Raw genomic sequence first — 26997 nt, forward strand, 5'->3', positions numbered from 1 at the left:
TGTGAAAACCTCAAGTCTGTAACTCCTTTGAAGCCTTGGAGCAGCTGGCTCATTTCTTCCTTAGTGCTTTAAGAACAAACAAACAGCCAGGAACTTGTTTGGGAGAAAAACTTGTCCTGAGAGTCTGGGGATGCCACCTCTGTCTTCCAGCAGCAATGATATTCTATTAATGCCTAGGGGGAGATGAGTGTCCTTAGGGTATCATCTTCATGTCTTCATGCTGAGCAGCTCTGGGGAAGCCCAGCAAACCACAGCTGCAGGAATATCCAGAGCTGTCCCAGAGCCCCTCTGCTCACTTTTGTCCACTGCTTTCCATTCTTGCTGTGCTGGCTGTGCATTTAATGTATGAATAGTAGTTTTTTTACGACTGTTATTCAGCACCTACGTACTTTTGCTGGAAGCAGGGAAGAAGAAAGCAGGGTGGGGAAGTTTTTATTTAATGAAATGGTTATTATTTGCTGACAAGATCACTGAGTGTCTTGTGAAGAGGGAACTTGGTCTCCTTCCAAGTAACCAAACAGGAATTTGCACTGCAGTATGTGTGTGAAGCACGTGTATTTCAGACCCAAAAAAAAAAGTACAGCCCCATTGCCTAGAGACTTCAACATCTGTGAGGACGCTTTATTGCTCACACTGTCCGCGTTCTGCACGATGACTTGGTCGTTTCACCTCAGGGCCAGTGAAGCGGTGCAGGAACGTCTCCCTGCTGGAGCTGCCTCATGGGAACTAAACCTCGTGGCAACCTCTCTCCAGTACTTCAGGTATTCCTGACTCTTCTTCTAGCCTGGGCAAATAAATTCATCATGAAATAGATATGCAAGGAACATGTTCCAGCTGACCAGGATTTTCCCATGCAGACACTATCGAGGCTATCACCACTGCAGTCCTGAACAGAACATGGGCGTTCCGGGCCTCTGGGCTCTGAGAGGCATTTGGAGGTCCCTGAAGAAGGGTTGGACTTTGAGTTCTGCTCCTACAAAGTGGCAGTCACTTAACATACATGCAGAGGTTGTTCCCCAACCAGGTTTGCAGCCCCACTGCCCCATTCTACCGGGACCAGCTGGAGTTGGAGATGCGGGGTCTGATGGTCTCCATGGGATGCTGCAAACACCCATGGCTGACCATATTGCTCTAATGCTGCTGCTAACTGCTGGCTGGAATCCAATGTGCTTCTCTATCCAGAATCAAGATACGTCCATGAGTTGAGGGGACATGCATGCTGGCCAGGTAGGCAAGAGCGTAGTTTGGTGTGTGTCATCTCAAGCACTGTCTGACTTGCTCAAGCTGAGAAAGGGACAACGTGGATAAAAGCAAGAGAAGAGCTGAATGACACGGGACACGACCCCAGGGAACAGCAGGCAGACTCCATGTGCTCAGGGGCATCCAAAACAGTCTCAAAAGCCTGCCTCAAAACAAGGGTAGTGAATAAGTGGTGAGAAGAGCACTGCTTACATAACCCTTTTGTGATGAGATGGGTCAGCAGTTCCTGATGAAGAAGACAAATTGAATTTTTAAGAAATAAACATCACTGCTGTGCTTTGTAAGAGCTGTAAAGTCCTGTTTAGTGAAGAGTATCAGAAAAGTTTATGAAGGGCTCACTTATATACCTTGTCTTTTGGCCCCACTGCCCCTCCTCTGACCTCAGCCCTGTAAAATGGAGCATTCCTGCAATTGTATTTAAAATAATCTGTAATTCCTTGGCCATAATGCAACTGGATGCACTCATCTGTTTGCTTTTTTCTCTCTTCCACAAATGTCCTTGTTTGTGTTAACTAGCAAATCCCATCATCCAGCTCCGAGGAGTTACACAACTGTAAACCGTCTGAGATTTCAGCTGAATATCAAATCTTGCTCAACTCCCCTGCATTCACTTCTTGGTTCAAACTTTCAGCTCTTTCGGCGTTACGGCTGCACTGTGCTTTTTACATATAAACCAGATCAAACAGCTAAAGAAACACCCGACCACAAAAGCTGCATTCATTCCACCTTGCAGGGCTTACTGAAATGAGCCTGGCCGTATTAAATATGAGATAAAACTCCCACGGGGAGCATTAGTCTGAGTGATTCATATACACACTTCAGCAAGTCAGTCTTGTTTGAGCTCCATGGTCAGATAAGGTGGGTAATGGTGCACAACCAGCAGAGTCACTCTCATTTGGAGAGCACCACATAACTGTTCCTTATTCTAACTGTGAGGCAGCAGGGTAAGAGCAGTATTAGGTAACAACAGATACATCAGAGTTAGTGTAAAACTGCACGTGTTTTGTGTGCAGCTGCCTGTTGCAGTGAAGCATTTTCCTGAGCCCTTGATGTGGGCCATCTGGAAAGGAAAATCTACTCAGCCTTTAGAAAGAAAGCCAGGATTATGATCACTTTATTTTGCAGTTGACTTTCAAGAGAGATATTCGTATCAGGAGGAGGTCTGAAGGGAAGGCGAGTTGCAGGTATGTGGATTTAATATATGTTGATAAAGGCATAGACAAAATCACTTTTTTTTTCCCCTCCAGACTTCACTACCTGTTTTTCAGGAGTCATTGCTCCAATCCATCCTTCCTGTTACCTTTTTGCTTCCACCCTCATTCTCTGCACTGGGCCTGATCCTGACCTCAGTGCCAGAATGACAGCATGCTGCAGGGCAACGGGAAGGAGAAGTACCAGCAATCCTGGGCTCAGGGGAACCATTCTATAACTCTGAACTCTTTTCTCTGTCATCTGAAAAAATGCCATGTGCCAGAGCTCACACCTGCATGTCTCTTATCAGTGACTTCCACAGGGCACTTCTCTTGGTTTGCCTTGGCCCTGCTTCCAGGCAGCTCCCCTGTCACAGCAGCTTTGCCAGCTCTATATGCAGCTGCTGCAGCGATGCTGCTAGAGTTGCAGCTAAAGCAAAGCAAGTCTTGGGAGTGCAGATCTGGGGAGCCAACTTTTTTGCAGCACTTCCAGATATGAAGAGGGGGAGCTGCTTTATCCCATTTCTCAGATTTTGTTTTATTCTTTTACGATCGTTTTGGTTTTTGTTTTTTAAGTGCACCACACAGGCACACTATGAACAATCTGTACTGTTTGCTTGCACTCAGCTGCGTGTTCCCAGTGGTGGTTGTTTATGTGTTTTTTTTTATAGCTGAGCCTCAGCCCAAAGCCCTGTCTGTGTGCTGGGGCAAACCATCCTGTGCCTTATCTGTGCTCACTCCCCTACTAATAGACAGCTCTGTGGAGCTCAGAAGGGCAAATCCATATGCTCACTGAACCAGGAGGCAAAATTCCTGTTATCTCTGGGGAGAAAGGACTGCACGGGGACGATGTAGTTTTGACAGTCTATTCTGACAAGGAGCACTCTGGTGAGATGCTGAGTAACTTCCCACGTGTGTGAGCACCAGAGAGAGGGGGCAGAGCTGCTGGAGCATCACATGGAGGGTTTGTTCCTCCAGTGCAGCAGAAGCTTGGATCAAACCCTCGGCCTCCATGTCAGCACACTGCACTGATGTTTCAGCTTCTCCCTCGCATGCACCTTTTCTCCCATTCTTTCCTGTCTGTGGCTTCAAGTTACCTCCTTAACAAATAGAATAGAATTACAGAATTGTTAAGGCTGAAAAAGACCACTAAGACCACCTAGTCCAACCACCAACCCATCCCATCATGCCCACTGATCCTGTCCCTCAGTGCCACATCTACACGGTTCTTGAACACCTTCAAAGACAGTGACTCCACTTTGCCTGGGCAGCCTGTGCCAGTGCTCACCACTCTTTGTTAAAAGCAGCATTTACTGGGGAGTTAAACGTGATTGTGATGTAGGGGAGAAGGAGTAAGCTGAGAGAGAAGCTTAAGAAACAGTGCAGTCTGTCAATGCTTCTTTTCAGGTGATAAGAGATGAGTGTGTTGATGTCCTGGTGGCTGCTGCTCCTTCTGGTCAACTTTGGCTCATCTGCGCCCAGGTTTTCGGTGCGTATGCCTCAACCAGTGTCTGTACAGCCTCTCTGTGATATGCCAGTGGTTATCATTTCCAGTCACATAGGGATGGGTGTCCCCTGCAGACTACGTGGGACTGCAGGAGCTTATGACTAAGTGAAGGTTACTCCTGCTGCTGATAACAAGAGTTTCACAGCATTAGGGGCTGTGCAGCCCTCCACATGGCTGGACGGACATTGCTAAGAATTGCAAGCAACAACAAAAAAGCCCTTTCAAGGGAAAAAAGAAAAAAAAGACGGAAAAAAAAAAGATTTTATGGCCAGCAAAGAAATACTCCTTTCCATTTCCTCAGGGAAAACTGTCTTCTTTTTATTCATTGCAATTTAAGAAGCAGGGAAATAGGAGCTAGACATAGTCTGAAGCAATCCGTTTTCATCTGATGAGCAAATTACTCTTGGGCCAGCTCAAAGAGGTACAGAGTTTGGCAGAGGTGAGCCCAGAGCTGTCTGCAGCAAGTTCCTGTGTGGCTCCAACCTGGCAACACTCCTCTGCAGGGGAAAACAAACAAGTGGAGGAAAAGAAGCAGGCGGCTGGGCAACCATGTGTTGGCACACAAGGCAATCTGCTGTCCTGCTTGTTTCTCTCATGCCTAGAATTGGGCCTGCTCTGGTGTTGCTCCAACCAGCTTGCTCAGAGCAAAACCAACAGCCGGTTCTTATGCACACCTTTTCTTGGAAGATAATTTGCTCTGTTCTGTTGATGTAACTAATGGAGTAACATCAGCCACAGACTAGGTTGTTGCTGAAAGTCCCAGCCACAGTGGGCTGATTCTGGTCTTGATTATAGTAATGCAGCTCTGAAGTTACTCCACTTATCCCAGTAGGCCCACTGCTTTTCAGCTCTTTTATCTTCCAGTTTTACAAGATGTTTTTGTACCTCACTGGTCTAGTCTGGCTGTAGTGCAAGAGCAAGGATTTTCTGCTCTTATTACCCTGAGCAGTTTCATAGTCTGCAAAATTCCCTTTGATTTCCTTAAATGAGCTGAATGACTTTTGTCCAAAGTAATTTTCCACATATCTGATGATATTCTGCAATGCTCAGATAGTGGAAAGACCATTGCAAGAAATCACTTTTCATTGGGTTCAACTCAACAGCCCATGCTGCAGGACTCACTCTTCTTAGGGACTGCTATCATAGAATCATCTTGATCCATAGAGGCAGAGCAATGTGCTAAGGTCAAGAGGAGACACGCACTCATTCCCTCTCTGCCCCTCTGTTCCTATCACTGATTGAAGTGTGTTTCTTGTTCTTTCTTTTCATTTATTTTTTTCCCCCACAGGAAAATGATATTTGTTTCCTAGACAACAGTAAATTGAGGCAAAGGTTAAAACATCTTCAAGATCTGCTTTACTTATATGAACTGCAGCTGAAGGACATCCTGGAGAACAGTTATCATAGGACAAAAAGTGGGCTCTTCTCAGGCAACGGGAGCATACAGCTTGAGGCTCCTTTACCCATAACCAGTGGAAATTTGATTGTCTATGACCAAGGTACATTTTGCATTAGTCTCTGTGGAAATGCCAGCTTGCAAAAAAGTTTAGTTCTTCCTGCAGTGTCCCTTGTATCACATTTTATTCCTGCTAAAAATTTACTGAGCTGTTCAAGTGTTCAAGTGTTATGTGTTTTAACACGCAGTCAGGTACGTGGAAGAAGAAGGGCAAGCTGTGACCTTGGTGCCAAGAGGCTTCCCTGGGGCAGGATTCAGCTGGCCCAGCTTTAGGCAGCCAGCACCCAGCTACCACCCAGCTATCTGCAGCTTGGTTTTCACCCAGAGACTCTGGTGCAAAGGAAAAAGCATGGTGCAGCTCTTTTCCATCAGACCTGCTTTAGGCATGCGCTACAGGAGAAGATGGGATGCAGGCACTGCAACCTGTCTGAAAGAAACCAGCATTCCTGTTCTGTTGCATGCTAATGCACAGGCATGCTCTGCCTCTTGCTGTCACTTTGATAATGCTGTCATAACTTGAACCATAGACTGTGGCCGTGATTTCATCCCTGATGGGCATTACTCTAAAAGTATGAATCCCTGCTGGAGGCGGTCACACGAACTCACCCTCTAGCTTTAGAAATTTTAGGCCTTTTTCCAGTTCAAAGTACAGCTGAGGTTAAGTTTCCACGTGGAAATTTAATACCACTTGCAGTGATGCCAGATCTGTATTGTTCTGGGAGGCTGAAGTACGCACAACAGCTGGGCCCAGCCAGCTGCCCATGCCATTCCCTGGTCTCTGCACGGCACCTGCTGACAGAGCCAGCCCTGCTCCCACATTCCACGTGCTGTAGCCCCACCTGAGCTGCACCTGTCCCCTTCTCACTGCATATTTGGGAATGACTCCCAAGACTCCAAAGCCCTGCTCTGAAAGTCAGCATTGCTAACACCTTTCTGACCTGTCTGCTTTGTCTCTGCCCTCTCTCAGCTGCACACACCCCTTGCGTTCCCTCATGTAACAAACTGATTCCCTTCTGCCCAGATTGTTCTGCAGTGTATAACAGGAAGAAGACCAGAAGTGGCTACTATCGAGTGAGGCCCAGGGCAGACCAAGAGCCTTTCCTGGTGTACTGTGACATGTCTGATGGTGGTGGGTGGACTGTAATTCAGCGGCGGAGTAACGGCAGAGAGAATTTCAACAGGTAGGTGCCTTGAGGTGCCATCAACAGAACCTTCAGTGAGACCCCCAGTGCCCAACGGGTGGCAGGACCCAAGGATTGGGAAGCAGGATATGCAAGATAATAATGATGGTAACTCTTTGCATTAGGGCAATGTGTGCGTATATATTGGTAACAGGAGGCCACTTTGAAGATGGATTTATAATACCTGTTCCATGGTCGTCTGCATTTGAGAGTGTATGTGCATGCATGTTTGTATGAAGCAGTTCAGTTGCAAGGGGCCTATAGAGATCATCCAGCTGCCTGGCCACCTCAGGGCTAACCAAGAGTCAAAGTGCATTATGAGCAGGACTATCCAAATGTCCCTTAACCTGTTCCCGTGATGACCCTTATGGAAAAAGTTTTTTTACCTGGAAAAAAATGTCCCCATGAAGATTAATTATAGCTCACAGAGTTTTAGGGCATATCTAGTGTCTCTTAAATCAAGTGCAACCCGTTGTAGAGCTACATCAACTGGCTCTAAGCTAGCCTACCCAGAGGAGGGTAGCTATCTAGCCATGGTGATTCAACTTTTAGCAAAGAGTGAAAAACATTCTGAGGAGTAGCACTGACTAGTAAGTAGGTCAGGCAGATTTGAAATCCCCACAAACAACCTGAGAGAGGGAATAAAGGCAGGGTTAATTAAATTAGAAATATCAGTACACAGGAAGTAGATGTGAATATCAAAGACAGCACAGAAATAACAGGAGGTTTTAAGTTACTGAAATGATTAGAAGAATGTAATAACATAAGATTTATCTTAAGAACAACAAAGCTACAGGATTCTGGGAAAAAATAAGTATGTATCCTTAAAGGACAAGTTGCCACAAGCAGTGACTTCACAAAGAAACAGAAGTGAGAGTGGTCAGTGAATTAAAAATAGGTTTAAGTGGAACAGGAACACAAAGCACATCCAGATATCTTCCTTCCAGCTTCATCCAGAAGCTTTCGTACGCAGCTTTTGCTCATTTTCAGATTCTTCACTATATCACTTTATTCATCCAAGACTATTGTATCTGTGAGACTGCAAGTATCACCAACTGACACTTGTTGCCCCCATATGCTGAAATTCATATTTGTATCTACTGCAGGAAGTGGAATGATTACAAACTGGGATTTGGGAAGTTCCAGGGCAAGAATGATGAATACTGGCTGGGCAACGACCACATCTATGACCTGCTTGCTAGAGGTGCAAGTATTCTCCCTCCGCTGATGTTTCCAATTCACCTGAGATAGTTCTTCTAACAGGAGTCCACTTTGTGCTTAGGAGAGAGCTCATTAAAGATTGACCTGATGGACTGGCATGGGGAACGACGTTACGCAGTGTATGAAAACTTCCAGCTCACCAGTGAACAGGTAAGAAATGGAGAGAGCAATGACTTCTTGTTTTATCCACACAGCGTCAGCCTTCAGCATCAATCCTCTACTAAGTGCCACAGGCAGAGGAAGAGACAGGCAGATCTTTCATGTACTTTCATGTTTGCATTCTATCTGTAGACAGCAAACTACTCAGTGCAGGGGCTGCACCTCTGAACCCCATGTGTAAGTACCCCACACACCCTGCGTGGACTGGTTCTAGTCCCACCTCCATCATTGCTCCAGAAATGCATGCACTGTGTTCCATTTGCAATTACAGCTTTCTTATGAAAAGTTTTGAAAATAACCATTCTCCTTTCTTTTTTTTTTTCCCCCATAAATAGAATTGGAATGTGATATGAGGAAAATTCCACATCACAGAAGTAATCATCCATCTCATATCAAATGTTTCTCAGAAATGTTAGCTGTACACAGACAGTTCTATCAAGAATTCTTAAGAGGACAGGTCTGTTAAACTAAAAATCAGATGACTTGTAGGTCTTAGAGGAGAGAAGATGCTACAGGACTTGTTCTAGTTGAACCATGACCAGTTTATGAAAACATCTGCTTGGCACAGTTTCCTGCAACAGATGTTGTGACCAATGAGCCAGGCAGAGTTTTCCAGCTTGTTGCATAGTGTGTCAAATGATTCATGGAAATCAATAAAACCTGAAGCCCTTTGTGTCAGTGCTAGAATAATAGAAAGGCTACTAAAATGATGAAGAGACTGGAACACTGCTCATATGAAGCAAGACTGGGGGAGCTGGGCCTGCTCAGCTTAGAGAAGAGAGGGCTCGGGAGGGAACTCATCCATGTGTATAAATACCTGGAAGGAGGGTGCCAGGAGGATGGGGTGAACTCTTCTCAGTCGTTCCTAGCGATAGAACGAGAGGCAGTGGACAGAAACTGAAACATGGGAAGCTCCATCAGTACACAAGGAAAAACTTCTTACTGCATGGCTGACAGAGCACTGGTACAAGTTGCCCAGAATGTATATGGAGTCTCCTTACCTAAAGATATTCAAAAGCTGTGTGGACACACATAACATGCCATAGGGAGCCTGCTTAAGCAGGGACCAGAGGGTCTCCAGATGCCTCTTTCTACCTCAACCATTCTGATATTCTGTAAATCATAAGGCCAAAAGTCACCTGTGGCTTCAACAGCCACGTATTTGACAGGGGATACAATGGAGAAAATTTGATATCTCAAAAATAAGAGTTGATATCAAAGACACATTTCACATCCCGTTGCAGGACAACTACAGGTTGTGGTTTGGCACCTACTCTGGTAATGCCGGTGACGCTCTGTCTGGTGGAAGCAGTTTTGAAGATCAGTGGTCAGCCTCTCACAGAGGAATGCAGTTCACCACATCTGACAAGGATCACGATCGATTCCTGGCAGGCAACTGTGCATTGGAAAGCAGTGGTGGTTGGTGGTTTAACAGGTATGGAAAACAGTTGATTCTATTCAGCCTTTGGAAGTACGAACAGGGTGTGGGTGGCAGTTCTGCCAAGAGTACCTGCCTGCCTTGCAGCAGATGGAGGTTGCTGTTGGCACACGCCACCTCTCGCAGCTAAATCTGACATGTTCATACCAACAGGAAAACAATCTGCTACTTTTGTTATGAAGCCAAGCAGGTCAGTTGCATTCACTTCAAGAAAATAGGCCAGAATAAAAGTACAGGGGGAATGACTTGGAAGAAGAGCCTGACTGAAAATTCCTTGGAAGTGCTTTGGGTTATATGCTAAGAAAGAAAATAGCCATAGACACTGCAAAAGGAAGAATGCAAAAGTATTTTTATGGCACTTGTAAAGGGGGACATGCTGCTCCTTACTCTTCCTGGTGATATGTTTTCCATTTGGGTATGCCCACAAAAAGCAGATAGAGTTCACCAGCCTCAGGAGCATAGACATCCCACCATCAGGAGTTTTCCTACACTTTGGCACAGGACAAACCTCTTTTTTGTTTAGTCTAGGCCCCCATTGCATACAATTTGAAGTCAGTGGAGCTACAAAAGTGTACATCAATACCTAGATTCAAAGACATCTGCATTTTTAGGTGTTAATACATAGTTACCCACACTTGAGCTGAAGCATACCACAGACCTCTCTGTGTTCAGGGAAATGAATCACGTCCCTGGTCAGTACATTCAAAGCAGCCAGCAGGTTGTGTTATCTGACCAGAGTAGTTGTTTACTTTAGGATGACCCACATACTTCTCTTGGCTCCACTGACTGCATTAACCAGTTCTCCATAGGTAGTAGTAGGATATCACATCTAGTTTATCACAGGTGTGTCCAGTGTCTGAACCTGTCAATGAATCCCACCCATGGTATTTCCAAACGTCTGTTGTGTGAAAGTTGTACCTTGTTATAACAACGCAACGTCTTCCCAGGCTCAACACGATCTCCTTTTTCCCTCCCCTACATTATTGTTCCAAGGTGCCACGCTGTAAATCTCAATGGACGTTACTACACAACAGGGAGGTACAACGGATCCCACGACGATGGCGTTGTTTGGGCTACGTGGCACGGGATGTGGTACTCGCTCAAATTCGCGGCCATGAAAATCAGGTCTCCGTTCTTTGTTGACAGCGAGAGCGGAGATGGTGAGGATGGTCAGGGCAGCTGAAATCTGCTGCTTTGAAAAGTGAAAAAGTATAGGATGAGTTCTGTACAGTAATAGCCAACTTGCTGCTGCTGCCAACTGTCAAAACTGCACTGCAGTGACTGTAGTTGCAGCTGTTTCTACTAGCTGAGTTGTGAGTTGTTTGAGCACAGCCAGCCAACAATCAAATGAAAAATGTAGAGAAGAACACAGCTTCCTTTTTCAGCAGTTTTTGGGACTTCACTGCAGAGTGTTTCTGAAAAGCTCTCTGGATCCTGAATGATCAAGCACGTTCTTTTAGCTACCTGTACTCCTCAAGGGTAAGTCTTTCTCATCTTGATTGTGATGGTCAGTGCCTGAGAACATGATAACAGAAACAGTGAAGTGATAAGGAATTGGACTTCATCTGATGTGCCCTCATTAGAGCTTTGATTTGGATTAGCAGCATGTTTTTAAGCAACTCTCTATTGTCACCAATTGCTACACTTCAGTTTCAGAACACACCTAGAACGTGAAACCAAGCCAGCAGAAGGATGTGCTCCAACAGCTAATCAGCAACCTGACTACTTTCAAGTAAGACTACATCAAAGTAAGCCCCCACAGCATGGGCAGTGTTGATGCTGCATTTCACTGCCCCCAGCTTTGCTATGCAGAGCCACTTCTACAGCATATGGGGCATGCTAATGCAATCATAGACAATGCTGGTAATTATATTTAAGTCTAGATTTAAATGAGGCAGATTTTATTAAATTTAAGATTAGAACAGATACCCTAGGGAGTTCATAAAATGCAATCATGATCCATCTCTATGGTCTCATGCAATTTACCAGACCACTTTAGAATTACTGAATCATAGAACTGTTAGAGTTGGAAGGGACCCCCAATGGCCATCTGGGCCAACTCCCCTGCAATGAACAGGGACACCTACAGCTCCATCAGGTGCTCAGAGCTCCGTCCAGCCTCACCTTGGGTGTGGGATGGGACAACCACCACCTCTCTGGGCAACCCGTGCCACTGCCTCACTAAACCTATTGTAAGACTTCTTCTTTAGCAAAGGGGAATTAGAATGCAGAAAGGATTGAAACATAAGGCACAGTGCATTCATTATGACTGAAAATTTATTTTCCACAAGTTGTTGAGAACAAGAAGTCAAAATGAACAGTATTATCAACTTGATGCAAATCATTTAACTGCTGTGTTGTAGGATGAGCCTTTTTGGTTTTTCTGAATTACAATTTTTTTAAACAGGTTATTTTTCATTTATTTGCTTTTAGAACAATACATGTTATAATTTGTATTATATAGCCATAAGTGTGAAATAAAACCATCTGAGTAGCACTTAACACTTTGTATCTGTTTTTAAACAGTAGGAATTTGAACAGAAGTTTGGGTGAGAAAGCACATTATGCAGGAATTTCATTATTTTGTTATCTCTGGCACTTAGGTACCTCCTGTCCTGGGTAGTTCAGAGGGGTCTGCAAAGTAAATCTAATTTTTATGTCTCAGGCTGTCCTGGAGACAGTGCAGAGACGTATGAATAGTCAGTGTATAATTTGGTTTGATTCCCCTGCTTTTTCAGGAGGTAAATCCTGTTCTCACTTGTTCTAGACACCCCAATGATTGCAAAAGTGAATGCCTACGTGCAGTGGGCTGGTGCTCCAGGGAGACGTTCTCCTGAAGTCCATGCCTTGATGAGACCACATCACTGTCCTCTTCCCAAGAACTGGTGTGGGTCCACGTGGAAAAACCTGCACTTGTATGTCTGCAGTGAGCTTGCCCTTGTGAAGAAAGACCTGCTAACAACCCGCACTTAGTATATCATTTTATGGAATCATGGAATCATAGAATGGTTTGATCCTTAAAGATCATCTATTCCAACTCCTCAACTGATCCCTTCTGCATTTTACAATGGTAAAATCAGTGCAAAGCTTTAACTGTATGTTGAGAACATAAGAAATCCCTTTGCATGTCGTATAATGAGGCAGACAGTGGTGTGGTATCAAGAGCAGGAGGGACAATTTTTGTTTATGCAGAAGATGCAGAGAAATGTGAACAACTTCAGGTTTTGTTAAGGCCTTCTAGCAGGCATATGATGCTCAGCCTTCATTCTTCAGGTCTAGGGAAGCAGAGTAAAGACTCAACTGGTGAAGCTCAACTCTGCGTGCTGGAAATCAGCAACGCTACCAAAGGGCCAGCATTAGTGGTTTGACAGATTGCTGAGCAGCCAATAACCCCCATCTGATGCCAAACAACCAAGCAGAAGCAGTCAACAGGGCTTACTCTGACAGCTGTTACCCAGTCCAATCCTCCAATAGCCATAAAGCCTCAGGAGTCCATTATCCAAAGCCATTATAGTTGGACTGTCTTCAGTCTGCACCGGTATTTTGCTGCTTTTCTCAGGCAGAAAATGGGGTCAAGATCTGTCAGCTTGAGATGGAAGGGAGTCTGATTCATTCACTGGTGCTTTAGATTTGTGATGTCCACCTCATGCACTGCAGTCACCGGAGGGAGCCTGACGTTGAGAAGAGGCTGCAGAAAGCCTTAAGGCCAAGTTGGTTGGGGCCGTGGGCAACCTGATCTGCTACTTGGTCTAGTGGCTGGCAGCCCTGCCTGTGGCAGGCCTGTTGGAACTTACTGATCCTTGAGTTCCCTTCTAACCCAAGCCATTCTGTGATTCTATGAAAGCAGCAACTGGCTTAGAGCAGAGCTGCCTCTTTCTTGTGCTGGGAGCCCCTTGGAGACACAAGAGTCACAAGGCTTTGGGCAGGACCCCACAGCACCTAAAGCAAACCCTACTGAGTGTTTCAGAACCCTTTTAATCTTAATAAATACCGTAAAATGACACTAGACAAGTACTAGTTTGATCTGAGGACTACTGTCAAGCTCAAATACCTCCCACTGAAGGTTTTATTAAGGCTTCCTGAGTGTTTTTGTGCAGTACATTTGATCATCCATTTCTCCAGGGTCTCCTGCCTTACGAGACTGTAAATATATCTCGCAGCACTGTAGCTCTGAAGCTGATGGATCACTGCTTCAGGGCAAATGCGCTTCGCACAGCCAAGTTTACCTTAGCACAGGGGTGGTAAGTGAGCTAAGAGGTAATTGCTCTAGAGATCTGGTTTCCAGCTCATTTAAGTCAATTTAAAGACCGGTTACGTTTGATTAGCTTTGGATTGGTCCTCAAGTGCGGACATGTTCTGAGCTGCTGTAAGCAGCACACTGAGCTGACAGCTGATGGGAACACGTCGCCGTGCTGGAGCAGCTCTGGGAAGAGGCTGCACTCAGCACACTGACACTCAGGCCCCGAGCTCCAGCAGCAGCTGCAAAATGTTCCATCGGCTGTAGAGCCCAACTCCGACGGCCAAATGCTGACATCCTGCCTCCTCCCAGCACAGCGAGCCCTGCCATACAGATCAGGCTGCTTATGGGGGTGTTTGAAGACTGGCAGTTCTCTGCCTGAACCCACCTTCTCTCATCCCATCCTCTGCTGCCAGCACCTTTTCTTTCCTTGCTTGCGCCCAGCAGCGCTCCTCTTGTCCCTGCAGACTCTGAAGAGGCGGCTGCTCCAACGAACGCCAAGCAAACACCCTGAGTCATTCTCGCTGGCCCGACCTCTGTCTCTGCTGTCAGTCAGGGTTTCAACCCAGCTCTGAATTCCTGCAGCACTGTGTAATCACAATTTATAATTCCTGATTTTAAAGCATGAAAAAGAAAACACCAATGTAACTTTTGCATTTCACCTCCAAGTTCTCTGGGAATCGACAGATGTTGACAAGCCTTTTTCCTTTTGATTTGCAAACCAGGTATTTACCAAATAAATGTGTTCTTCGCAGGGTTTGTCCATAATTTATTTTGAACTTGCTGCAGTAGTATTACTGTCGTTTAATCGACACAGAAAATAAACCACTCAATAAAGGCAATGATGATCACAGAATGGGCGGGTGGTCAGACGGCTCCCACTGCCCACTATGGCTATTCAAGCACTCCACTAAGGTTTCTGAGGGCTACAACTTAATACTTTTCTTTGCCCCTCCCATCAGCATGCTCTTTTTTACTATCTCCTGCAAATATCTGCACATCACCGTATTTTTTTGCTACAAATACTGGCAGAAAGAGAACATCAAAGCACTGAATGATGAAAAATACCCCCTCCATTTTCTCTCCAAATGTGCAGTATGCACTGCTTGCACTTTCACCCAACCAGCAAAGAGAAGCACCAACACATGACATATTTCAGCAATTGCAACCAATCAACACAGCTCAATAATGACCACAAAAAATGATGGAAATCGCTTGCAGCTTGGGGTTTGTGCTTCCTAAATGGGAAATGATTCACTAATTAGGACAGATGTCTGGAAAACGGATCTCTTAGGACATCATCATCTACTAGTAGAAGGTTTTCACGAGACGAAAATGTCTAGATCAATGGGCTTCATGATGTCTGAAGCATGAAAGGTGACTGCTTTATGCAACAAAACCCAGTGGATTGCTCCTGTGTCACGCCTTCACTAACACGAGCTTTCCCAGGGTATCATGTGTGTATTTTCAGACACACACATACAAAAAATAATTATATGAAAGCACTTTCTAGTCATTATACAGGAATGCGTTCCCACAAGTCAGACTTTGGGATTTCCCTCCTTCTCCAAGCGGAAGAACATGATTCCCACTGCTCCTCTCAGCAGAATCCAGCAGGTGCTGCAGACCCGCTCCTGCACACTCCCCTCCTATGCGGTTGCACTGAGTCCCTCAGATCACAAGCTTCTCAATACTTAAAGTACTCCTTTCGTCCTCTTCGTTTGAGCCAAAATACCCAGGGAGATCGATCATTTGCTGCTCCGCCTCCGTTAAGCCAAAGGTGGTATTATCGTAGAAGGCAAATTCAGGGTCCACCGGGAAGCTCTGGCACTTGTCCTTTCGGTACTGGGCAGGGCTTACAGCGAGGCCTCTCTGGTAACTCTCTTTGCCAGCGGAGCTCGTTTCCTTCCGCCAGGCACCTTTGGGGTTAGGTGAAGAGCCCCGCTTACTCCTGCTGGGCTCAGGCTTTTCAGGGGCCCTGTCCTGACTGGCATGTTGGCGATCGGCGATCAGATCCAGCTTCTTCGCAGGCGGACATGGCCTGTGGTGGCCTTTTGTGCCATGTTCACACATCGGCGCGGCGCCGTGGGGTTGATCCAGCTTTTCAGAGGTTGGGTTTGGGTTCCTCGGTTTTGGCCGCGTCCTGTCTTCCAAGCACTGGTCCCACATCCTGGTCCTCGAGGTATACAGAGGAGTCTGCCGGGGGGTGAGGGTGGACATGCTTCTCTCTCTGAAAGGCCTGGCCTTCTTTGTTTCGTGAAAGCTGGCTGTTCTTCTAAACTGAGGGTTTCTGTGGCAGCCCCTCTCGGACAACTCACCTCTGTTATCCGGGTGTTTGAAATGAGCTCTTCTTGTCAAGGTCTGCGTGGGGCTCAATGCAGCACCGGCCTGGGAGAACGGAACATCCAGCCTCGGGTTACAGCCTTCTCCTAGGAATTTGGGCTGACCGGCCGGCTGGTCCAGAAACGGAGATTTGATCCTGAATTTGTTGGCCACTCCCTCCTCTTGGGTTTCTGCACTCAGGGGAAGCATCGTGGTGGCACCAACAACCGTGTCCGTGAGGGGGTTCTGAGACACGTGGTACACCTTGGTGGTCTCAGTCAGGCCCTTCTTCTTCATCTCTTTCAGCTGCTGCTGTGCGAGGCGGTAGCTGAATATCGGAGGGATTATTTTTTGGGCGTTTGGCTGAAAGTTCTCGCTTCCAGAGGCATCGTCTTCTTGGGCAAACTGAAGGCTTCGCCTGTAGGTCAGAGGAATGTGAACAGGGGCATCCCCTACTTCGGTGAAGCTGTCCCGCTGCTTGTTGCCCTGGCAGATGTTCTCCTCGTCAGAGTTTTTTCGGAAGCCAGGGGAATGGACGGAGTTCCGATGCACGGCCGTGCTGCACTTCTGAGCTCTGCAGAGCTTTCTCCACAGGGTGATGAGAACAGTGGCAAAGATGATGAACAGGCACAAGGAGATACCTGTGATGGTGACTATGTTGTTTGCCTTCTGGTCCTCTCCTGGCTGGACAGAAGGTGGAGTGGGAGGCTTGACAGCTGTAACAAAGAGCACAGTCTGTCACCAGAGTTACATTTGTCAACAGAAGTTGGTATTTTAGAATGGATACTTCAATAGAGTAACTAATTAATACAGTACAGTAATGGTCTGCCTATACGATTTGCTCACTGCAGATGACTTACTGCAGATGGCTCACTTCAAAGTGGCAGGAACAGATCTACTTACTTTCAATCAAGGGACCCACAGATCATTCAGATGTAATTGTCACCTTTGCCTGTTCTGCTCTTTCCAAAAGACACTCCTAAATAAGTGTAAAACAGGATGATAATACTTGCCCTCTTTTATAAAGTACATCAAGATCCCCTGCTGAAAAGTAATGCAAAGGAGTAAAAATAACAGGAGGGTAGAACAGGTATCACTTTAACATTATTTTTAGGGTGACTTAAGGGGTGTGAAAATTATCAACTTGTGAGCCCTGCAGATTGAAGAGAGACAGCACTAACAGAGCAGTCCTTTGCAGGTGCTTCTTCCACTTCCCAGTGTTGTCAACCACACAAGACAAAGCCTTCCCCCTACACGGCAGGTTCCTAAATGAGGTTCCATTGCTCTGCTGCCATGGCTATACTGGCATTAAAACTTCTGTTGTGAACTGGAGATGGACCTTCAAAAAGTGAAAAATACTAACTGAAATACGAACATCTCAAAGATTTCCATAGCATTTAAACCTCCTTCCTGAAGGTTACATCGCAACACTGAACCACTGAGAGAGAAGTAACTCTTGTTTTGGACAAGGTCTCCAGCATTTCAGTGGCATCCCCAAGCAGAAAATAGCATAACTGAAAGCATGTAAGCTGTTCCAGCAGACAGCACTCATTTCCTAATTCATTACAGCCAAACATCTTCACAAGGCCAAGAAAATGCTGCTGGAGGACAAAGCTGCTCCGTTGTGGTGGTCAAGAGCTGGCCATGAAGCTGTGAACACAGACTGAACCACTTAAAGCTTTGCCCCAGTTTCTAGTTTGATCCAGGACCCAGAGCCTTGCATCAAAGCCATGGACAGTCTGTTGTAAATCTGGCCATGCGTGCCTCGCAGTGACTGTCCACCATGCAAAACGTGTGTAGAATAATGAGAGGCAGACACCAGTCTGAATGTACTGCCTAAAACCCAGAAAAACGCTCATTCAGCAGCAAGCTTTTAAGTGTGCAAGATGTACAAATGCACAGGCAAACACAGCCTAGAAGGTCTCAGGCTGCTACAATAATGGATGTGCAGGGTGCTGGAGGCCCATTTCTTTGACTCAGAGCTGCAATGGCAGCCCGAAAACCTTTGAAAAATCCTGCTGTGAACTAAACTTTGATCTTCATACCACACTGAGAGCTTAATATCAGCACGAGGAACAGCAGCACTGCCTGTTGAATGTTTCTGAGGATCCCTAAAACCTACACTCAGCCCAGCACCTCCACACCCAGGGCACAGAGCACTGCTGTTCTGATCCCAGCAGAGAAAGCAGGACCTGCATTTGACCTGGTCATTAGCACTGGTGCAGAGTAATTCTTCTATTGCTCATCCTTTTCTCAGTTTCATTTTGCTCAGTTTCTAAATACTCCGTTTTCTATCTGCAATGTGCATTGTGCTATAACATTTGGATTATGCAACTAACAGGTAGCAAACAGTGACGTTTGAAACAGGGTTAAGTTACCAGGGTTTGCTTCTCTCTCCACTTATTCAGCCATTTGCTCCATCTGCTGGACTGCTGACTGCAGACACGGTCGGGCTGGAATTGCTCTGGGCAAGTGTGGGCAGCCGAGGGAGAGACGATCCCAGGCTGAGATCAGACAGCTTTAGAAGACAAGCTAGCCCCTGGTGTCACTACTGCCCTCAGCAGTCTGAAGGAGATCGGCACAGAGAAGGTGACCGCCCCTAGAGCAGGCCATGAGCTTCAAACTGTGGCCCTCTGAGTTGTTCCCCTCTTCTTACACTTGCAGCTTTACAATATAAGAAAATCCACAGAGATAGCCTTATCTGGTGATTAAAAACATTAGAAACCTTAACAACAAACTCCTAAAATGAAGACTGACAAAATGCAAAACCTGGCTATATGGAATACCATTTGTAATGATATTTATATTTTAATATTTTCCTTTTCCTTTCACCTGACCTTTTGCTCAACACCATTTCTTACAATGCTCCACAATGCATTTCTTTCCTACCTTCTAGAAACAATATAGTAATGTTCAGCAAACCTTCTGAAGCTGGTTCAAGCCAATGCTCTCATCGAAAAAGCAGTCCTGCATTTTCCTGCTGTGGCTACATGTTTTCCCCCTCTGCTGTTCTTTCATCTTCAGTGGCACAGGCACTGCAATGTCCATGTGCTATGCAACTTACAAAAGCCCCAGACTACCCACTTTTTAGCTGGATCCACTCCAGTTCTCCGCACTACATTTCTGCCAGCAGAAGGGATTAAGTGGCACGGAAGCAGCCAAGGCAGGCAGTAGGGCATTGCTCGCTTTATAATAGCACAGAGATAGATATTTTATAGCTGTAATCTGTTAAATTATAGCCTAAGAGCCCAGGAGCTTGCACGGCCCTGTGAGCCCCTCTTTACCCATCCCTGCCGGGCAGTGGCACCTATGGGACATGAGGACATTGCATCTCCTACATCAGCCAGGTTCTGAGCAGACAGACCTCCAATCTCTCCCATCAAAGCAGAGACAATTTGAAAGTTGATTATGAAGCAGCACAAGAAACAGAAATATGGCAGAGTTCCATACTCTGTTAAAACCACAAGGTCCCATGCAGGTGGCACTGGAGAACTTCCCAACACCCACTACTGCAGGTTCACGAATCCCAGCATACTGCACATTTTATGTATGACATACATCTCCAGCTCTTTTACAGGTATCTTCGTTGTGGCAGTAGATTTTTCCACACCTTTCCAAAGGACTTAAAAAATAAATAATTCCTCCAGTTGCAAGCCAGAAAATTACCTTTTTAATAGATTTCCATTGCCTACAGTCTTTGAGATATTGTACCAGATATAGAATCATAGAATTGCTCAGGTTGGAAAAGACCTTAATGATCATCAAGTCCAACCACAACCATACTAACCTAACTACCAACCCTCCACTAAATCATGTCCCTGAGCACCACATCCAAATGTTTTTTAAACCATCCAGGGATGGTGACTCAACCACCTCCCTAGGGAGCCTATTCCAGTGCTTAACCCTTTCTCTAAAGAAATGTTTCCTGATATCCAACCTAGAAACTAATCTCCCCTGGCTGCTGCTCCCCTTGCACAACTTGAGGCCATCTCCCCTTGTCCTGTCATGTGTCACCAGTGAGAAGAGACCAACCCCACTCTTGCTTCCCTGTTCCCCTGGCCCTGAGATCTTTCCTGCAGTCCTTCCCTAAACCCTCAGCCATGTGGAGATTTTCATAGAATCACAGTGTCTTTACGGCTGGAAAAGACTACTGAGGTCATCCAGTCCAACCATCAACCCATCACCACCATGCCCACTAAACATGTCCCTAAAACTCACGTTTTAAACCACTTCCGTAGCATCCCCAGCACAAAGAAGTCTTGGAGCCCTATCTCCAGCTGTCCCACAAACACAGGTATGCTCCTGTCAACCACAGAAATGTGACATCCCTCCATAAATCAGTAGGACTGAAGGAGAGTTTGGACACTTCCATTTTACAAAGCCCTCCTAACTATACGTCGCTGGCTTTTGCAACATGAGGCCACTGGAAGAGGAGAGCAGAGCTACGTACTCAGACACTCCTCCAGCGAGCACAAGGAGGTCTCCTTTGGGGAGCCAGCACAGCCTGGTTTCACAGGTGAGGAGGTGAGGCACTCTCGGAAGCGCTCCCGGATGCCGTCTCCACAGGTGACGCTGCAGGGGCTCCAGGGCTGCCACGGGCTCCATGTTTCTGCAAACACACAAGCTCACAGCAATGAGAAACACATCTACCTCCTTGTCTGTATGGAGAAAGGCATTTAACTATCCTCTGTTATTTAAGAAGAGCAATAAATAACCAAACAATGCAAACTGCAACACCAAAAGAGCAGGCAGCATCCAGGGACTTGCTCCCAGTCCCACCAGCTTGGGGCAAAGCTCCCATTTTTGCTTTCCTTTTTTTGCCCCATGCTATGCAGCACTCAGCTAACTGAGGCTGGCAAGAGCTGTCTGGAACAACAGCAAATACAAATTAATCCACAAATCTTTTTAATGGCTTAGTAATTTATATATTCATGAGTCCAATTCCTACCTGGCAAATACTGCTTTTACAGCAGGCTAACTTCATTGACTTAAGTGTAGTTATTCCTGATTTATATAACTGTGAAAGGACAAGAAGCCTATGAGGCCTAATGAAAAGGCAGTATTGTTTTTCCTCTTTATGATCCTCTTAGCACACAAACATGTTATTGAATCACTCATCTGACAGCTTTACAGATCCCTGTTGTTTTATTTCTCGTGCTTCAGCCATTAACGCAAGATGAGATTTTGCAGGTTTATTTATTTTGTTTAAGTGGAGGCAGGCTCAGGTTCTAATGCTAACTCAATACTTAAATGCAATCCCTTTCTTGCTAAGGTAACATCCTCATCCAGTGCTCAACACCCAAACTCTATAGCAGTGAGGACCCCGAGACAGAAAGGGACCATTTCTGACTTCCAGTTCCAAAATAACAGATGAGTCCAAGTGCAGTCCTTAAGGATAAGTACTCTGGGGACTGTCTGATTGGTCAGTTGACTCAATACCTGTCTTTAAAATGCATTAGGAAGAAAAACAACAGAGCAATTACTCCATCTCCCTGCTCAGAGATAAAACAGAAAATCAGATAAATTACAAAAAGCAAATTGGATTTGTTAAAGCCTGCTCTTTTAAATAATTTATGGTTGCTAGTGCCAACCCAGGTCATGATATTTAATTTTCTTACACAGTTGCTCTGCTGCTGGAATGCCTCAGCGCTCCTCATCAGTGAACAACATCCAGTGCTGCACAACTGTCATGCTTTGTGACTGGAAATGGCTTTGTGATTTCATGCTATATCCATGCATGCTGCAGTACATCTGCATGGTCTTGTGGAGCACGGGGGGGGAACACTGAGGGGTCTGGTGGCACTGTGCTCCAGGTCCATGTGAAGTCAAAGGATCTGTGCATTTGCCTCCAACCCTACAGCAGCAATGAGATATTCACGGTCCAAAGCTTGAACAAACACACCCTGGCCCCCCAGCTATGAGCTGGTATCAGTGAAGGAAGCAGGAAAGCATGGCCATCATCAATAGTCAAACAGTCCCTGCTCCAATGCACTTCATGGTGTCATAGTATCTTGGGGTCTCAGGACGTTTTTCTTGATGTCAGTGTCACAAAGGACCCCAGCAGTGTCCCACCACTGGCAGAAGAAGGGGGACGAGCAGGAGAAGCACAAAGTTCCTTGCAGATCAATTTATGTAAGCAGCTTGACAAATCAGTTCCATCATTTCCAGTGCATGAGCTCCCTTGTTTCCCTATCTCCACACTCCCTGCTCATTTTAGCTTCTGCTAATAACAGTCAGATAGAGGGCCAGATCCAGAAAGGTTCTGGCTGCTTCCAGCGCTGCCACTTGTTATACTGGAGGGTGCTCAACATTTGAGGCCCCCCTCAACTGGAGGGGCCTCTACATTTGAGCCTGCGAGCTTCAATGTACATAACATTTAGGATGGGTAATTTTCTAATTCTAATGTCAAACCCAGGACGTGCCCATTGCTTTCAGGCTCTTTTCACAGAGTTCAGCTTCAGCTGAGGGCATGGAGTTCCTTAGCTGGAACACTTGGCATCCATAGCTCTGGGGCTACGACTGTGTGCCTGCAGCAGCAGGAGAGCAGGAAGCGCTCCAGCCCCTGTGAGAGACAGAGAGTTAAACCCTGCAGCTTGCTCTGCAACCTCCTGCAATTACCAGAATGCAGAAGAAAATGAAGCAGAGTTTATTCTCCCCCAAGGAAACAAAATAATTAACCTCCATTTAGACAAACAGATCCAAAGCGCCAGGGGAAAAACCAGAAGGTATGCAGTGCAAACTAGCGCTAATAAGTGTGAATTCTTTCTATACGCATTTGAGGAATCAATTATCAACATGAAGACATCTCATTGATGAGTTAGTTTGAAATAGCTGACAGTTGGCAGATCTGTCGACATGAAAGATAAACTTAATTAACTGTGTTAATTGTTGCTCTGCTGAAGTATTTCCCCTCCAACTTCTGTATTTCATCCTCATTCTGTGAGACTGTGTGTCTGTGATGCCATCCAACAGCAGAGCCAGCGAGGAATGCTCTGCATCACCTTCCCAGCCTGCCATGTACGACTGTCCTAAGCTCTGCAGCAAGACCAGTAATATGGGATAAAATCACTATTTACAGGTTCACGCAAATGCCTCTGCTAGCATGGGGGAGTGCAGGCTACTTGTGAAAGCTGAGATCAGTTTCCAGGTCTTGAGACCAGGCGTAGTGATGTTTGGATGAGACCTGGGAAAACATTCCTCTCACCTATCCCGTGCTTCTCTATGGGAATAAAACCCAGGTGAGCTGACATGATGGCATGCTCCAACAAGCTTCTAATTTGGACAATGAAAGGACGATGATCCCTGTAAAAGGAGAAAACCTAGACTGTGCCTGGGCTAATTACAGACTTTTCCCCACAAACCAGCACCTTTAAGAACTGCAGGAGCATTGCCTAAAATCTTTTCTCAGAAGCTCAGAGCTACCCCTGCGACTCCACAACACCTGATATATTCTTAAAATGCTGGGGATATGGAGATGTAGAACTCAATGGCGTAAGAGAAGTCGACTGGGGCACAAACTGTGCTTCCCCAAATTAGTCTGTTTCTAAATAAATGCAAACCAAAGAGCAATTCAGGCAACAGAGCTAATTGGTTCCCAGATCTTCTTACAGATAACTGGCAGGTCTGATTCATACGACTTTACTCAGGGAGCAAGAAGTTGATGGGAGTCTTGTATCCTTGCCTGACTCCTGGATACTCCACTTACGCCCTGTTTCCCAACTACTGCTCCCTTCAGAAGGTCTTTTCCCACCTTCTGTTTTCCCTTTGAGAGCAACATCTGTACTTCTTGTGCCCTGGGGGCCCCCCAGCAGCTTCTTTGGATAGTTAGAAGAAGTCAGATGTCAGAGAAGGTAACAAAACTCATTCCAATAAAGGCAATAAGCTCCACTAGGACTTAGATCAGAGTTGAAACTGGCCTCAGAAGTGTAGCTAAGAACTGTAAAAAAACATAATTAACACTGGAAATATACAAAAAGCAAGTTCCTTTCTATGCTGCAGCACTACTGATTAATTTTATCAGGCATCCCAAAAGACTCCAGCTTGATAATGGCTAGATCTAGGATGTCTTCCTAAGGAAAGCAGAAGTCTCACTGCTGGGGGCTCAGAGTCTAAGCATGTAAAGCACAGGATAACACACTGAAATGAATGAGCCTACAGCACTTCTGCTGCTGGGTAAAATCATCTAGCACTTTTCTTTCTCAGACATTCAGACGATTCCGTCAGATGCAGGGAACTCTGCATGGCTCTCTCTAAGTCATCTGTGGGAAACAGTTAGCACCCCACTGAGATGAATTAAGTGACTCACATCTCTCCTATTTTTTCACAGGTTCTCCAGCTGGAGTCTACAGAAAGTTTCACAAGGACTGGCTCACATCTGATAGACATTCTCCCCACATCTAATAGGTAAGATTCAGAGTCTTGGAAAGCAGGGGCTTTTTTGTGACACTTGCTCTGAAGCTGACGGCTCCTGCTGGGAGAGCTGTTGCTCTCCACGGGTCATCAGGAACCTTGTCCCTACTGCAGGCACAAAGCAGACAGACTCCTGCTCCTGCTCCCGAGTCCTGCCAAGGATGAGGAGTAATGAGATGGATGGAAGAAGGGTCAGGAACACAACTGATGCCTGACCTATGGAAAATGGGTAGTTGCAAAATAAACTATATCTCATCTTCTGCGGTTTGGATGAAGATAGCTTTAATGATTTCAGATATTTCATCTTTTACAAGACAATACCTTTGTTTCATAATAATAGACTGTATTCTAAATGGAGTAAGAACTGGCTGAGTGACAGATTTGATATGCAGTTGTCAACAGAAAATCATCACCGAGTGGGAATGCATTTGGAGAGATTTCAAAGGAATTAGTACAATGCTTTGTTCTGTACGACGCTTGCCTCAGTGACAGGAAAGTAAATATAAAATCGTTAATGAGAAAGTATGTCACTACCGTGATGACATAAGTACATAGTGCATGGGGCAATGGAGGTTGCCAGCTAAGTTGTAAAATCAGCAAAATGCAAAACGTAGGCAGAAAGCACAGAGATTGTAGAATGGTAGTTTGTAACTAAGAGGTCACATGCAAGAGCAGCTCGGGAGGCGTTTGTAGGGTCAAAGCCAATGCCATCTGTGGAATTAAAAACTGAGGAGCAATAAGTCAGGGCAAGGAGAGTGTTGCTGCTCAAACGGCATCGGTGAGGAGGATGTTAGAAGGCACCAAAGTCAGTGTCTGTGTAGTGAAATTAAAAGTACTGTTAAAAAAAAAGAAAAAAAAAAAAGGAAATAGAGGCAGATAGAGCCAGAAAATTAATTAAATCCTGAAGAAAATGCTTTCCAATTAAAGACTCAATCTTTTCAGCTTATTAAAAAGAACACTGAGATTATCTGGAAGGACTGACACAATTTGGACGTGCAAATGCTTCTGAAGGGGAACACAATGGATAGGAAACAGCTGTCTAGTCTAGCAGAGAGACTAGCAGAAGAGCCAGTCACTAGAGGATGAAGCTAGATGAGCTTCGTTACAAACTGCATGCCACATCCTTTCTTCTTTTACATCAGAGCACAGTGTTGAGAGAAATTACCAGAAGGGTCTCTGTTTGGTGGTGCCTTCAGCAAAACACTGGATGGCTGCGGAGGATGAGCAGCAGTTGCATGCAAAGACCGGCTGTGGGCTCCTTACCAGCCTAACTGGATGGCTGCAATGGCCCACGCCGCACAGGAGACCACAGTCAACGATTTAACTGCCCTCAAACTGAGCAAGCTCAGAAGCACAAGGCAGAAGAATATCAGCGATCTGAGCAGAGAAGCACTTTTTACATGGAGAGCCATCAGGGGTGCAGGTCTACCTACAGTGCAGTGAGGCACGGTGAGGGGCTCTGGAGAAGGCCTTGTGAAGCAGCTGGCTGCCATCACCAGGAGCGGAGGCTCATTGCACCTCCCTCAGGGCCAGAGGCTCAGGACAGGGCCTCGAGAGGCGGTCAGAGGCCGGCAGCCATCTCTGGCTCCGCAGGCTCGCTCTGCGTGCCGCGGCTTCAGGCTGACGCGCTCCTCCAAGCGCAGCCCACTCCTCTCAACGCTGCCTGGAGGCTTTGAAGTTGCACAGACACGAAGACAGATGTGCTGCCGCCTAATTAATTTCAGTTTGACGTTTTATTTACGGCTACGCGATGTGGTTACGCTTTCATCGGCTTTGTGGATGTGACACCTCTAACTTGCCAGCTATTGACTTCAAGCCGTTCCGCACGCAGGCAGCCTGATTCTTTCGACTGCAGTCGTAAGGATGGTGCTACCGCGCAGCCCAGGAAACACAGCAAATTGCAGGGAGTTGTTGCCTAGGGTGGATTTCACCAATTAAAACGGTCAAATATTGGACACAGAAACACAGCTATGTCATATCCTGCATATTCATCTCTCTGGGTAATTAGCTAGATAGTATCAGCGTGACATAAAAATACCACCCAAGCACAGAAGAAGAATTAGAATTCTCTCTTCCTTTTTCCTTGAGAATTACCTTGATTAAGGAAAAACGCTTTCATTTTTAGGCGGACTTTCTTGTGCCAAAGAGAGAGAATGCCAACAGAGAATATAGTTGGAAAGTTAAGCAAAAGAGAACTACGTACCACGTTTGGCATGTGGTGACAATAGAGGTCATTCTTAGTACAGATTGTTAATTAAAGGGCTAACAGTTTTAAAATTTGTGAGATAGCCTGAAGTAAAACCACACAACGCTAGAAGCCTTGTTAAAGTAGGTTGTGCCCGGACCACGTGCTATAGAACATGTTCCATGCTCCTGGCCCCAATGATCTCCTCAGAGACCTGCCCAGGAAGTGCAGTGACCCTTTTTTGGCTTCAGACCCGCACTTCCTTCTCAGGAAGACCAAGGGTGGGGAGGTATAGAATATATCTCCAGCCTTTCAAGCCAAGCTCTTTGAAGTGTGCTCATGGGAAAGATTAATTCATTACCTATGGACGCAAGCCTGCACCAAGCCTTCGGAACATTTACTTTTCTGTTCCAGGATGTGGGAAACACAGCC

The 26997-nt window shown here is 45.8% G+C and overlaps 2 protein-coding genes across 5 annotated transcripts in view; one reads left to right on the forward strand and one right to left on the reverse strand.

Moving 5' to 3' along the window:
• Window positions 1-2225: 2225 nt before the first annotated feature.
• LOC128074774 (fibrinogen-like protein 1) lies at window positions 2226-11673 on the forward strand. The gene is made up of 8 exons (XM_052670869.1): window positions 2226-2444; window positions 3858-3939; window positions 5246-5456; window positions 6435-6594; window positions 7701-7798; window positions 7877-7965; window positions 9219-9409; window positions 10406-11673. The coding sequence occupies exons 2-8, from the start codon at window positions 3868-3870 to the stop codon at window positions 10593-10595; spliced, it is 1011 nt and encodes a 336-aa protein (XP_052526829.1). The 5' UTR covers window positions 2226-2444; window positions 3858-3867; the 3' UTR covers window positions 10596-11673.
• Window positions 11674-11687: 14 nt separating this feature from the next.
• THSD1 (thrombospondin type 1 domain containing 1) overlaps window positions 11688-26997 on the reverse strand; it is a 29552-nt gene continuing 14242 nt past the window's right edge. For 3 of the 4 annotated variants that reach the window (XM_052670831.1, XM_052670833.1, XM_052670832.1), the window contains exons 4-5: window positions 20422-20580; window positions 11688-16687 (exon numbers count right to left, since the gene is read on the reverse strand). In XM_052670831.1, coding sequence (XP_052526791.1) covers window positions 15321-16687; window positions 20422-20580 — 1526 coding nt within the window. In that variant the 3' untranslated portion in view covers window positions 11688-15320. The remainder of the gene's footprint in view (window positions 16688-20421; window positions 20581-26997) is intronic. The other variant, XM_052670835.1, reaches the window with a different exon arrangement.

This window comes from Tympanuchus pallidicinctus, unplaced genomic scaffold (genome assembly GCF_026119805.1).
Source record: "Tympanuchus pallidicinctus isolate F22 unplaced genomic scaffold, pur_lepc_1.0 scaffold11, whole genome shotgun sequence".
Lineage (NCBI taxonomy): Eukaryota > Metazoa > Chordata > Aves > Galliformes > Phasianidae > Tympanuchus > Tympanuchus pallidicinctus.